The sequence below is a fragment of the Temnothorax longispinosus genome, chromosome 1, assembly GCF_030848805.1.
Source record: "Temnothorax longispinosus isolate EJ_2023e chromosome 1, Tlon_JGU_v1, whole genome shotgun sequence".
Lineage (NCBI taxonomy): Eukaryota > Metazoa > Arthropoda > Insecta > Hymenoptera > Formicidae > Temnothorax > Temnothorax longispinosus.
Window position 1 is genome coordinate 6,352,841 of NC_092358.1, and position 13,353 is coordinate 6,366,193.

Consider the following 13,353-nt stretch of genomic DNA (forward strand, 5'->3'; position numbering starts at 1 on the left):
ATTACTCTAAATTGTATATCTAGATTATTTTATTTTAATAATTAAATTGGATTTATTAATATAATATCTTGTCATGCACAAGTGGGATAAATAATAACTGTAAATAAAATTTAGCCGGAGAAGATTCAATTAATAATAAAATGTCGTTTCCCCTGATTCGCACGGTTTGCTACATTCTAAAAGTTTTGGTGAAAATATTTTTTTTATGGTTTTCGGCAATAATACAAACGCGAATATCTCCATTTCAGGTAAGCATTATGGGAAACCGGTGGACTGGATGGACGCGACCGGTCGCGAATTGTCTCTCTGGCAGAACATGCTCGAGAGGCCGAATTTCTGGGTCGAGGGCGCAGTGACGTTAAGGCCGAACTTGCACAATCACGGGAAGAACAACGGTACTTAAAAGTAGCAACGCGCGATAAATGTCACGCGCTCTTCCCAGTTTTTGTTTCCGAGAGAGGAAACGGTTTCGGAAACGCCGATTTAGTCCAAGTCGATTGTACATAGATCTAAGAGCGTCGCGCTTACAACGGACGTGATCTTAAATATTTGCGAACAAAGAATCAGTGCCTTTGGAAGCGACGTAAGCTCGTCTGATCTTCTTGAATGGGCATAGGCAAAAATTTCCTGCAAAATTCCTATCAGCCGCGAAAATTGCTTGCCAGATTATTAGCCTGGAGCCGATTAAGTATGCAATTAATATCGGTTTTGAGCTTCATATCCTATATACACATTAAATTATTTTGAGTTTCCTGTCCACTCTTATTTCTATGTTGACCGTCATTAATCTCCATATAAATTGTGTTTTAAAATTTCTACATGAAAATTCTCTATAGAAAATTTCGAACATAATTTCCTAACGAACACATTTGAAATTAACACAAGATGCTTGCTTCTATGTTTTTTAAAAACAGATTCTTTTATATTCTTATTGGCTATTTCGCTTTGGCTGTTCCAAAAATATAATAATTAGTATTTTGTTGAAAATTAGAATTTAGTTATTTTCATCATTTTTTTATTTGTTTATTAGTGATGATCGAATTTAACGATTTAGAAGATGATAGCATATTATATTTGCAAAAGTAAAAAATCCATTCAAAAGGAAATATAAATATTATTCAAAGTATGATTTTAAGATATAAATAAAATATTTCTGCTTATTAAAAAATAGATTATGAAGGCATTGTTTATTAGATTTTTTAATTTTTTGTTAATTTATTTTTCAACATAGATTCTTTCATGCAAAGCTGGAATTTATATCTAATATTAATATAATGGACGTGCCAAATATTAAAAGTTATGGCGAATTCGTGCTGTAATAATTTGATATTCTTCGAGATAAAATTATATTACAGCTTAACTTCAATGTTGCTCCATTTTTCTAAAAAATATTATTTCTTTTATTGTCATAACTCCAGCAGTTGTATAATAGCAAAGCGAGGTATATTCTTTTTTAAAGCTGCGTCTTTGTGTAATTCTATGTATAATCCTCGTAATTCCTCCTTGTCGCTTTTAATTGCGAAAAAAGCCTCAAATGGGTATATAAGTTGAGCAAGTCATTTAAATTCGTGCAATATTATAGAGCATCGATGATTCTTGAAAAAAATATTGTTAGGTATTTGAAACGCCCGAAACGGGATGAAAAGCAAAAATGCGTCCGTCCAAGACAACTGGCAAGATGATATTAGTATCCACATGCACACATATATGTGTGTGCTCTTCGCGATAACAAAGAAATTGCGAATGAGCTCTCGCCGAGTTCCAAACGTTGAATCACGAAGTATTTCGTAATTTCACGAAATTCTACCTCACCCAAAAAAAAAGTCCGAAAATTAATCTGATAGCACAAATGGTAGTGCAAACATTTTTAGATTTTACAAAAGCGTGCTGTTAGTCAATAATCACTAAAAGATTGTAGTAGTATTACATTTATTATCACGAACGAAGTTTTTTGTAAAAAGCAAATGAACGATGGGACCACGTTATATTTTTACATTTTGAGATTGTCAATTTTAAATTTTGATCAATATCGTGTAGGGGGCACTGTCAAGCCCACAATGGGACCTTCACCGAGAAATAAGAAATTATATAACGGTGATAATAATTCATACGCGATGGAGAACTCAGGTCTTTTTATAAAAGTAGGGATACGCTTCCATCGTTCATTCGCTTCTCTCTTCGTCAATTACCAAGTGAATCGGACGAAACGTGATCGAAAGTTCATCAGCGTTTGGAACGTCTGAACAACGTTGTGGACACTTTCCTTTCTTGGAGAGAAAGATGCTTCCAGTGTGTACAATAGAAACGAGCGAGTGAACGAACGAACGAGCGAGCGAGTGAAGGAACGGTGTATTTAAGGGATTTAAATATGACCGCTTCCTCGAGCAACTTAAACGAAAACGCATTCTTGTAGATGTTATATTTATACGTATACATATATATTCAAGCGTCGAATCCGTGCTGAAATTCCCAGGGGGAAAACTCAGTATTCATAATTATATTTCCAAAATTATAGAAGCTTTTCCTCCGGGAATTTCCGGACGATCGTAAAAGGCTCGTATTCGCGGTGTGCGTTTCAGCGGCGATCAGTTTTTATGTCGTTCATTTAGCGTTAAATGCGGACTGTTCTGATCCGATATCTATATAATATTCGATACAGTCAGTCATGCATTTATCGCCGGATGCACCGCTAAATCGTGTTATAAATGTCGACGACTTTCGAGGGTTCGAAGGATAAATCGAAGGTCCGAACTGACAAACTCGTACTTAACTGATTTATTGTACCTTCGATTATTTGTGAGTATAACATCGTAAGCCGTTGTAATTATGTCTAAGACTCTCTGTCTCTCTTCCTAAAAACAGGGTTAACGAAAGGGAACTGTGAAACTGCCTTTAACGTTACGTAGAGATTCGTATAATGCGTCAACTCCCTGGTTAAAGATAGATGAATTAAAAAATTTCAATTAAAAAAAAATTTGTTTCTCTCAAGTACAATTGATCATCGAAATTAGAAATTTATTTGAAAATTCTCCAACTTTTTTTCATAATACACCGTCAAGGAGTACATTCAAAATAAAAAGTTCGATTTGGATGTAATGTGATGTAATGTTTTAAAAGAAAATTGATTTATTTGATTTACATCTTAAGAGAGAAATTTTAATAAAATGAAAATATAGAAATAAGAAAAGATAAAATTTAGAAACCCGTGAAGCGCCAAACTCTTTGTAGGCAGAGTATATTTATTGAATTCGTAAATTCAGTAAAATGAATTCTTTTTAATTCACCTATCCTTCGTAGGGTTTAATATATGTGTCTTAAATTAACCAATACAAATCCTGAGATAAACATAGTTGTATAAGATTTCGACATTCCTGAAATATTGAATTTAGTGTCGTTGCGATAATTATATGTCGTACGCATATACGGACCAATAGAGAATCGAGGATTTTATTACGATAACCCATTGCGTTTTCTATCTCGACAGAGCCTCCAAGTTACTCTACGTATGTTAGTCCAGTTAGCACGTAATGTTATAAAATGTAATGTTAAAACTTAGGAAATCAGACATTTATTTATATGTCGCTCGTCGGTGTACATGATAATAAAAGTTTTATACGTTTACTCGTAGATTTCATATGATTTATTCATTGTAGAAATATAAATGGCTATAAAAAGTTATAAACGTAAATCAGACACTTATCGAAGAAAATCACTCTTGCGAGAAAGAGAACTGATATACATATATTGAACAATGGGAAGACGAAATTTACCTAAGGAAAATGTATATAAATCGTCGTCAGATAAAAAATTATTTTGTATAGTGTTTTACAATCATATAATTAATCAAGCAGTTCTACTTTGTACAATATTGCACTTTTTATTTTGTTTTCAAAAATCATGTTTTACATTTTTTATGTTTTATGTTTTATTTGATTGAATATCGTAAGCTTTTAAATTTATTTTTCATGAGATATGCACTTATATAGATAGCCGTTTTAAATCGAATTGAATTTTGTAATTTATATTAAAATTCAATGGTTGCTGATAATGCTGATATCAAAATGTAATTGTTATCATGATATAAATGTTGGTATGTACGTCTATGGTATGTAAATCTCTGTGCATATCTTTATCATTATAATGTCGATGTCATAATACGATATTAATTGTGCGATATCGCATGCGATAGACTTTATTAACGCCGAGATCTAACTGACAATTTTTCATTAAGATCAATCTTACCTGACTAGAAAAATGATATTATAAGGCCACGCTACATGCAGCTTAAAGATCGTTGTTCGAGATGAATCTGTTGCCCTCCGAGTTCTTGCCGGAGTATCGATACTTGCATTTGCCATACGCACCTCTGTGATCCTGAGGATTGCGCGGCGAGCTCGGCAAGGGCGTGTAATGGATGTTGAAGTATATGTCGTCGAACTCATTACTGGCATGCGTCGAACTGGGTGCGAAGTTGCGAATCAATTCCGGGACGAGCTTGATCGTTTTGGAGTACTTGCCGCGAGTCTTAGCATTCAATCTCTCCTGCTGAGTGACACTTCGGGAGTCCAGAAAGCGAAGACTCGGAGGTAAAGCGTGGATGGCGTATAGCCTGTAACGCTCGTAATCGTCTTCGTCGGTGGACGTCGGATTGGTCAGCTGATCGGGACAGCCGGGATTGCCCAGGAGACTCACGTACTCCACGTTGGGACAGCATTCTCGTATCCTATCGAGGACTTGGTCGATATTAGATATCTGTAAAGGGAAAAGCTTATCAATTGGTTTGTATGCGTGAAAAAATTGTGTGCAAGTGTCTAATAATAAATAGCGTTAAAGAAATTAATAAAATTAGAGAAAAAAATATCTTTAGCAACTTTCTTTATAAATTTTCACAAATTCCTTTGAAAACAGTTTTTTATAAGAATTTTATTACTTCTTTCCTGGTAGGAAGCACATATGTCATTTTGACGTCTTTTGACGTCAAAATGACATGTGCTTCCTACCTGGTTTTTTTTTCAATAAAAGCGAACCTTATTATTATTCAGACTCAAAGTGGTCAAAGTCGGGATATCCGGTAGTGTTTTGAGATTGTCGAGTTTGTTGTTGTCCAGAATCAATTCCTGAAGCTGCTCAAAATCTTTCACGCCAGAAATAGTGGTCAGTTCGTTGTAGGAGAGATCCAAGCCGAGACAATCGTGACCAACGACTCCTATCAGCCCACTAGGAATCTTTTCCGCTTTTTGTCCGGTGTACCAGGCCTGAATTGTCGACATTATAAATAAGATGAAAGTATTAAAAATATAGAAGTAATAATGAAAGAATATAAAGCAAATAAAGAATATGGAAAAATTACAATTACTTAAAAAAAATCAGTTTTTACAGAATAAATGTCCGACGACTTGTTTCAATATTATTTTCCATAACGTACTCATCAAATTTCAGTCTCTTACAAATTTAATTGTAGAAAATTACAAAATTTCTTTTTTTTTATTTAATGTTAAATAAATTTGAGTTTATAAAAAAATCTTGTTTCTGGATTAAAATTTAACTTTTACAAAGATGTTTAATATTAATGATTAAAATGTTACGTCATTAATAGTCTCTAATTAAAGATATATTTTTAAAAAGTCAACTTTAGAAAATCAAGATATATTTATAAACAAAAAAATATAGAATTTTTGATATGCTGTTTATTTTTAATACGCAAATGGCTCACGTATATGAGCTATATAAAAAAAAAGAAGTCACTCACTCTATCAACTCTTTCAGTAAACATAAGATTTATTCTTTTTAACTGCACTTTCTACATTTTCCTATTTCTTCTTTTTTCTTCTCAATTCGACCGCATGCTACTTCCACTTTGTAACAACGAAAAAAGTGCAAAAGAGTGCAGCCGAAAAACGCAGACCGTTGGCATTACCAAACAACATGCATCGTGACCGATTAAACGTTATTGCGTGCAATGAAAATTGCAAAGTGATTACGATTACCCGTCTGCTATCGAGCGTCAACGCACTCCTGTTGAAGTCTTGCTGATCGTAGCCCGCCATGTTGAATATGTGCCACGCACAGAGAGAGAATTATCGCGCAGTTAATGACACAGATAACGCGTATATATATGTGCGTGCGTCTATATACATTATTACCATAATACTCAAGATCGATATCCTGTATTTGTGATCTCATATGCAATACGGCTCGTTGGTCTAGGGGTATGATTCTCGCTTAGGGTGCGAGAGGTCCCGGGTTCAAATCCCGGACGAGCCCGTTATTTTTTATTTTTTATTCTTTTATTTATTTGATTTTAGAATTACAGTACAGCTGTAGATATGTAATTAAAAATATATTTGGTTTAAAAATATATCTCACATTTCTTATAGAATAGAATAGCACTATAATAGTACTATTAGAATAGTCGAACCTTGTGTTCATCCTAGTGGATTACTGGAAGTGCATACAATTCGCTATTATTTTTCGTTAAGTTTTATATAGATAATTGATATTTGCTTTTACGTCTCATATTCCTTAGACTTCAAGATTTAAACTTATTTATATATTATCATTATTTTATATATTATATTTATATAAATTCTATTATTTATATATCTATACTTCTTTAACATTTTTCATGCACTAGCATTAATCACATATGTAGCACATATCACAATAGCATAAATCGATAAATTGCACACACACAGCTGAATATAAAACCCGATACTTAATTTTATATTGCAGTAAAATGTTAGGTTACTAATTAGTAACTTAATTATTTTACTACATTATATTCAAAGTTTTCTTATTCTTTTTTAACTTGTGTATCGTGTGAGATGTGCTACTTATTTTGAAAACTGGAGCTTTGCTGGAAGAAGAACCCGCTTCACAGTCTTCAACTTTTACATGCATTTGCTCATCATTATTCAGTTTATCTAGTCTTAGCTCCTTTACAGACTCATCCCTTGACAAGTCAGGTAGAACATTCCCATCAATTTTTGGACCATTAATGCCACTAAAAAATGCAATAAATGATTAAATATAAATGCCATAAATGCCATATTGATATAATCTTTTATGGTACGCCGCATTGTACCTTGCGTCATTCAATGATATTTTAGATTCTAATTTCGCGTGTGACTTTAGCAAGTTCATCTCATTATAAAAATGAAGCACAGATTGAAAAGTTTCTACAATATCAGTTGCAGCCGACCCAGCAGCATCAATGTGAAACAATTCTTCGCTGAATGGCTTCGTAGCGATATATTCTACAAGATACAAATAATGATTTTTAACTGTCAATTTTAAAGATTAATAACGTATCCGCCTATTATGCAAGAAACGCACTCCTAATCAACTCCGCGCCTTCCGCTTTGTATTCTGCGATTTCTTCATCCTTCTGTTTCACCAGATCCAGCAGAATCTTGTGCCGGCGAAACAGTTCTATTGACAACAAGCAGTGAGGCATAGTCACGTTTTCCCAAAACTGCTGCGGCGTTCCTTTGAGAAGATCCAACGAAAATCTCAATTTTACGAAATCCTTGTCTCTCCGTAGTTCTATTCGATAAGCAGTAACTTGTAGAACGCTTGTGTGCATGTGTTGAGGGATATCATTTAACATATCTAGTACCAGTTGCTTCCAGTCAAAAGCCTCGAGAGTTAAAAGAGGATTTATGGTCTACAAATTAACATTTCATTATATACAAGAGTGTATGATACAAAATGATTTTCCTACTGAGAAATAAAATAAAATTTCAATTTATACTTTTCTTTTATATAATTCACATTTGTTGAAGTATAAAAAAATTGTAATATCATACATGTAATATGTGTATATAATATATATGTATATGAGGTACTTGAAACAAATTGAATACCTGACATTTGCGAAATATAGTTTCGTCTGTCAAGGTCTCCGTCCAAATTTCTATTAAATCTGTCAAAATTACTTTCCACGACTCGGTTTCCTTTGTTTTCCTTTGAAAACAGATCATGTAATCTTTTTCGTTTATTTTAAGATTTTTCCAAACTCTGCCCTGCCCACGATTCAAAATCATATTTATGTCGCGATTCCCGATCGTAATGATAAAAGAAAACAAATAAATTTAATAGTGATTTGATACTAAAAAATGTTATCACGCAATATGGGTTACAACATAACCTATCTTAGGCCTTGTCTTGTTCAATTAACACATTTATATAACAAAATTGTCTTTAAAGTTTATTTTATTGTATAATATATATAAATCTGTACATATTATCTTTTAGATGTAATATTTTAAAAGTATATATTTGTTTTCATTGGTGTTAGCAGAGAGAAACCTCTCTCTGGTGTTTAGACAGAAGACAGAATTGGTCGTGTTCAGCAGACCAAGCCGCTCAGTACCAGTCGAACGTGATTGGCTCTTACTTTTAGAACCAACCAATCAACGCGTAGTGTTGATAAGACGAACTCAACAGTTGTATCTGCTGAACGCGGCCATTGATAGTCATAAAACGATAGCGACTAGACTAGCAACGATAGCCGCGATAGCGTAGTGCCACAGTATATATAGGCTGCGTTCAGCCGAACCTCTGCTTAGTGAAGCGAAAGGTAGCAACACTAGCAACTGAATGAAAAGGCCATTGCACGTAACAAAGTTTTAGTTATAATCGTAAGGCCGTAAGAAAATAGACCAATCACAGTCGATTATTCTCCTTGAGCTCGAAGAATAATCGAATGTGATTGGTCTATTTTCTTACAGCCTTACGATTATGACTAAAACTTTGTTACGTGCAATGGCCTTAATTGGTTGGCATCCAAAGGTAAGAACCAATCACATTCAGTTGCTACCTTTCGCTTCGCTAAGCAGAGGTTCGGCTAAACGCAGCCATAAGCGGGGAGCACAGTGCTCAGCACACACTTCTGCATAACGCAGAATGTGTAAGCATAAGAAAATTGATTGGTCCATACACATGTGCATAAGGAAATAGACCAATCAGTTTTCTTATGCTTACGTATTATGCGTTATGCAGAAGTGTGTGCTCCCCGCTTTAGTAGACAAGTGAAGCATTCACGACGCTGTGCACTCGTTCAGTTTTTGAGCCAATCAGCGGCATCAGCGCGCGACCCGTTTTGCAAGAAAAGCAATATGGCTGTTCCCGTCAGCGCGTCAATTCAAAATTCTTACAACAAATAAATATAACTCCGAAATTATATTGTCGATCTCTTAAATCCTTAAAAAATTATGATGTAGAAATATTTTAGATGCTTTCTCGGAATCGCAATTCTTGAAATTTTAGATAGTGGATCCTCTTCGTCGATTATTTCTCTTGATATTTTATCCATTTACAAGACTTTTAATTTTTATGATTTAAAATCCCGAATTCTGCGATTCTTATATTTTAAATAGCGCATAATCTTTCCACAGCAATTTTTGTTCTCCTGATACTTTGTCTATGTTAAAGATTGTTAATTGTAGCAATAATTTGTAAAAATTGAAACCACAACTTGCAATAGTTAATTTATCTCGTTTACAATAATTATGCTTAACTTTAATTATAATGTTACTCTTGATGTAAATAAAATTAGAAAAATAAAATTGAAGTATTTTACAGAAGCAATGAAGTCTTATTCTACCCTTCTCTTCTTTCCTTTCCTTCTAAAAAATCTTTTAGATCCCATATTGAAAATTCTTGATGTTGATAAATCAAAAATTGAAAATTCTTGATGTTGATAAATCAGAAATTAAAAATTCTTGATCCTGATAAATCAGGAATTAAAAATTCTTGATGTCGATAAATTCTCTAGACCCAATTGAGAATTGGGAATTGAGAATTGAGAATTGAGAATTGAGAATTGGGAATTGAGAATAGAGAATTAAGAATTGAGAATTGAGAATTGAGAATTGAGAATTGAGAATTGAGAATTGGAAATTGAGAATTAAAAATTGAGAATTGAGAATTGAGAATTGAGAATTGAGAATTGAGAATTGAGAATTGAGAATTGAGAATTGAGAATTGAGAATTGGGTCTAGAGGGTCTAGTTCACGGAGCCTATTACATATTTTGAAACGAGGTGAAAAGTGAGAGGATTCACTAGAGTATCTACGATTTCATTGGTTAAAATCTAATTTTGTTCACTTTTCGCCTCGCATTTTCACCTCGTTTACAAGTGTTCATTCCAGTATAGTTGTAGATACAGACCCTCAAATTAAAGTCTGGCCATAAGACAGTCAGTTTTGATTGCTCCGCCAGTTTTGTCAAAAACGAGAAAAACAAAAAGAGAAAGAGATGTGCATTTTTACGATTTGAGAAAGACCTATTCAATAAGTTTTAAATCTAGTTTTTATATAATAAAATATTAAAAACGCATTCTCATAAAAATATATTATTTATATTTATTATTTTATATTTTGCTAAAAACACAATATTCTAACTGATACAAATCAGTGATTAATAATAAAAATATATAAAAACAACAAAAATACCGTAAAAAAATAATAATTCAACAAAGAATATAATTATAATTTATCAGATTCTCCCATCGAATCCGGCTTTCTCCGATTGCGTGTCCAAATCCGATTGACTATGCTCGCGCGGATCGCCGGAAATATTAGCGGTGAACGCAACTTTTGGATCTGCAATTTTTCCGTCTGGATATTTCCTGCCAATTGGTGAACACCAGAGGATTGCATTTGCTCGTATAAAAGCATTCGTGAGATTTATCGGCTGTGCGATTTTCGTACAATTTATCAGACGGCGAGAAATTTTCGGTTTTACGTAAACATGCTTTCGCATTTCTAAATACTTTCTCTCTTTTCGTTATCAGATAATTACGAAGCAACACGCCACTGGATTTCGACGAGAGTTCGAGAAATCCTTTCGCGAAAGCTTTATCAAACTCTGCGCATCGCTTTTTCGTGTTACTATTCCCTGCAAAGAAATATGAGATTTACATTTATCAATTAAGACTTTTATGTGTTAAAATGAACATTAATTTATTAGTATCTATCAATAATAATATTATTTACTTAATTATTAAGAATAATTCTTATTTTTATTTATAAAATAAATTAAAGCTATACAAAAGTGCTTTACTGTAGCTATATAATAAATATTACTGTGCATTTTTTCTCTAACATTTTCCTCTTTAACGAAACTTTTCTTTAAATCAATATTAGATGATCCACATTGTCTCTCCGCATTATCGCGAAATCTTAATTTTAAGCAAGGATTTCCTACTTCTTCTGTACATTGTGATGCCATTACGTGCTTCGAGACATGCTGTAATAAAAGTTCCTTAGAGAAAGTTGCAACAACCGGTTTCAATTTTAATTGATAAATATGCCGCTAACAAATTTTTAAGATTAAAATACGTATATATAAGTATTCAATATATGTCTTTAAATAGAGAGTATGCATTCTAATTTAATCAATACCTACATATATTTTAAATAAAATTGTTTAAAGAAATGACTCAAAGTAAATAAATGTTAAGTTCTATACCAATTTTTCAAGGACTTGATCTTTTCTTTTGCATCTCGATGCTAAGTTGCTTAAAATATCCTTGGTATACGCATTTAATTTTCTTGTAATATTCGACAATTCGTTGTATTCGAGTTTGAGCTGTTTAACAAGATAGTTCTCAACTCCTGAAATCGATATGTCAGGTTCGTCTGTACTTTTGTTTAAAAGATTGCAGGATATTCCTACATCCTTGACCAGAACGGCATCTTGACAGCCATCTGTTCTATTACTTCTGTAACGAGTCAATCTTCTTTTATCAATTCTCTCTTTAGTTACAAACTTCTTAATGAAATAAAATAAGAAAAAATAATAATGTGTTAAATAAACCAATCCAAACCGTTAAGTATTTGTAAAAAACAAAGTCATATTTTCAATTAAAATTTTTTAATTAATTAAAATCAATAAATATACGTTCTATTATTATTTTCACGTTTGTATTATACTTCTACATTTGCAGTTGACGAAAAGATCAAATCAACAAACCTGTAATAGGAAAATCCGCAATAATCTACTTCGCTTTCGATATTGCTTGGCTTTCGCAAAGTATCATTCTGGAGTATTGCGAATTCATCGCGCGCACAATCCCTCGCGACATCAATCGAATCCGACGGTACCGTTGAAGCATATCGAATAATCGGATTCTTATCTCGCGAAAGGAAAGCGTTCTTGGAATCCTTCGTGTCGGAAATCGCCGAGTATTTTCTCCTCGTCGACATAATACTGATAGGCGCATCGCCCGCTTCCGGGAAGGCGCTAATTGCGCACACCTCGAGAGACAAGTTCTGCTAATTAGTCGATGGAATCACGAGTTACGTGTGATAGACGCGCGCACATACAGATATACAGTATATATTTATGCTATATTATAGATACAGTATATTTACGTATATTACATATTTATGTTTATATTATTATATTTATATATTGCTTCTATCGTGTTAGTTATAATTACCTAAGAATTTAGCACGAGAGCAAATGTAGCGTCGCACACACGCCATATAGGGAAGACAATTGCTTATTAACGGACTCATCGATTAAGCGACCGATTAAAGAATTCGTCGATTGTGTATAATTACCGAAATTCGGAACTTTCTACGACCCATCACCGAGAAGCACAAACAGGTGCCATTTTTGTGTCCCTGTCGTGTGTTTTCGAATTCATCCATTACATCGTATTGCAACCGCGATACTACCGATCAATTTTGGAAACCGGATAAAGAAATTGAATATTTGCTTCTTTACACCAAAATGGGTTATATTTACTTCTCGAAAGATTGATGAAAAGTGATTCTTGGTTGCGATCTATGGATAACTTCATTGTCGTTTTAAAGATCTGCGCAAAGATCCGTTTTCTGTCACATATAGAGTGTTCTGTATCTTAAAATCTTCTCGCACAAACTCTTCTTTATTAAGAAATAAAACTAAATTTAAAACCTGCAAATAAAATAATTTACATTTAATCAAATTGAATATATTAAATCTAATTAAATCAATAATTAACTTTTATATCAATTTTTTTAAGTTCGCTGTTCTTCTGCATATTAAAATACTATCTACAAATTAAAGTCTGCATATATCAATGATAAGAAAGTAGTCTTTTAAGCTTAAAAATATTTTTGTAAACAGAAAAATTATATTTAAAACAAGGAAGAAGTTACATTTGGAATCTCTTTAGGTTTTTAAAAATCATGCTTTGTTAATTTCACGATAAATCCGCCACTGAATTGATTGTAAATATGGAATTCTACGCCACTGGCGGTTTATTTTCTCCGGCCAACAATCGTGGCTTACACGATGACGGTGATGGCGGCGCTACCGGATCGGACATCGTCTTTTAAAGCTTCGGGCACCCGAGAC

General features: G+C 33.2%; 4 protein-coding genes and 1 non-coding gene across 7 annotated transcripts in view; 2 read left to right on the plus strand and 3 right to left on the minus strand.

Moving 5' to 3' along the window:
- The window catches only part of LOC139824198 (uncharacterized), a 47,782-nt gene extending 44,155 nt beyond the window's left edge, over positions 1-3,627 (plus strand). For both annotated transcript variants that reach the window (XM_071796700.1, XM_071796697.1), the window contains one exon: positions 249-3,627. In XM_071796700.1, coding sequence (XP_071652801.1) covers positions 249-403 — 155 coding nt within the window. In that variant the 3' untranslated portion in view covers positions 404-3,627. The remainder of the gene's footprint in view (positions 1-248) is intronic.
- On the minus strand, positions 3,553-6,062 carry LOC139824218 (leucine-rich melanocyte differentiation-associated protein). 2 transcript variants are annotated; one of them, XM_071796719.1, is made up of 4 exons: positions 5,988-6,062; positions 5,028-5,255; positions 4,243-4,752; positions 3,553-3,770 (listed from the first exon to the last, which is right to left on the minus strand). In XM_071796719.1, exons 1-3 carry the CDS (start codon positions 6,045-6,047, stop codon positions 4,285-4,287), a joined length of 756 nt encoding a protein of 251 aa, XP_071652820.1. In that variant the 5' UTR covers positions 6,048-6,062; the 3' UTR covers positions 3,553-3,770; positions 4,243-4,284. The 2 variants fall into 2 exon arrangements, with proteins under 2 accessions (XP_071652820.1, XP_071652827.1); XM_071796726.1 differs by lacking the exon at positions 3,553-3,770 and having other exon boundaries at positions 3,777-4,752; positions 5,750-6,062.
- A 130-nt stretch (positions 6,063-6,192) lies between these two features.
- On the plus strand, positions 6,193-6,264 carry Trnap-agg (transfer RNA proline (anticodon AGG)). The gene has a single exon. It is a non-coding gene; the product is annotated as a tRNA-Pro (tRNA).
- A 61-nt stretch (positions 6,265-6,325) lies between these two features.
- LOC139824209 (uncharacterized) lies at positions 6,326-8,357 on the minus strand. The gene is made up of 4 exons (XM_071796709.1): positions 7,866-8,357; positions 7,336-7,666; positions 7,085-7,256; positions 6,326-7,003 (listed from the first exon to the last, which is right to left on the minus strand). The coding sequence occupies exons 1-4, from the start codon at positions 8,043-8,045 to the stop codon at positions 6,772-6,774; spliced, it is 915 nt and encodes a 304-aa protein (XP_071652810.1). The 5' UTR covers positions 8,046-8,357; the 3' UTR covers positions 6,326-6,771.
- Positions 8,358-10,429: 2,072 nt separating this feature from the next.
- Positions 10,430-12,803, minus strand: LOC139814359 (uncharacterized). Its single transcript, XM_071780571.1, has 5 exons — positions 12,573-12,803; positions 11,980-12,263; positions 11,476-11,728; positions 11,091-11,253; positions 10,430-10,902 (listed from the first exon to the last, which is right to left on the minus strand). Exons 1-5 carry the CDS (start codon positions 12,660-12,662, stop codon positions 10,583-10,585), a joined length of 1,110 nt encoding a protein of 369 aa, XP_071636672.1. The 5' UTR covers positions 12,663-12,803; the 3' UTR covers positions 10,430-10,582.
- Positions 12,804-13,353: the final 550 nt, after the last annotated feature.

What these genes read in the sequence shown, in the direction of transcription:
- LOC139824209 (XM_071796709.1), bottom strand. Translation starts at nt 8,045, where the DNA reads ATGATTTTGAATCGTGGGCAGGGCAGAGTTTGGAAAAATCTTAAAATA. An exon ending in AGGCGCGGAGTTGATTAGGA is followed by an intron (nt 7,257 to 7,335) that starts GTGCGTTTCTTG and finishes TGTATCTTGTAG; the next exon opens with AATATATCGCTACGAAGCCA. An exon ending in ATATCATTGAATGACGCAAG is followed by an intron (nt 7,004 to 7,084) that starts GTACAATGCGGC and finishes TGCATTTTTTAG; the next exon opens with TGGCATTAATGGTCCAAAAA.
- LOC139824218 (XM_071796719.1), bottom strand. Translation starts at nt 6,047, where the DNA reads ATGGCGGGCTACGATCAGCAAGACTTCAACAGGAGTGCGTTGACGCTC. An exon ending in TGACGCTCGATAGCAGACGG is followed by an intron (nt 5,256 to 5,987) that starts GTAATCGTAATC and finishes TCGACAATTCAG; the next exon opens with GCCTGGTACACCGGACAAAA. An exon ending in TGAGTCTGAATAATAATAAG is followed by an intron (nt 4,753 to 5,027) that starts GTTCGCTTTTAT and finishes TTCCCTTTACAG; the next exon opens with ATATCTAATATCGACCAAGT.
- LOC139814359 (XM_071780571.1), bottom strand. Translation starts at nt 12,662, where the DNA reads ATGGATGAATTCGAAAACACACGACAGGGACACAAAAATGGCACCTGT. An exon ending in TGCGGATTTTCCTATTACAG is followed by an intron (nt 11,729 to 11,979) that starts GTTTGTTGATTT and finishes GACTCGTTACAG; the next exon opens with AAGTAATAGAACAGATGGCT. An exon ending in TGTTAGAGAAAAAATGCACA is followed by an intron (nt 10,903 to 11,090) that starts GTAATATTTATT and finishes ATTTCTTTGCAG; the next exon opens with GGAATAGTAACACGAAAAAG.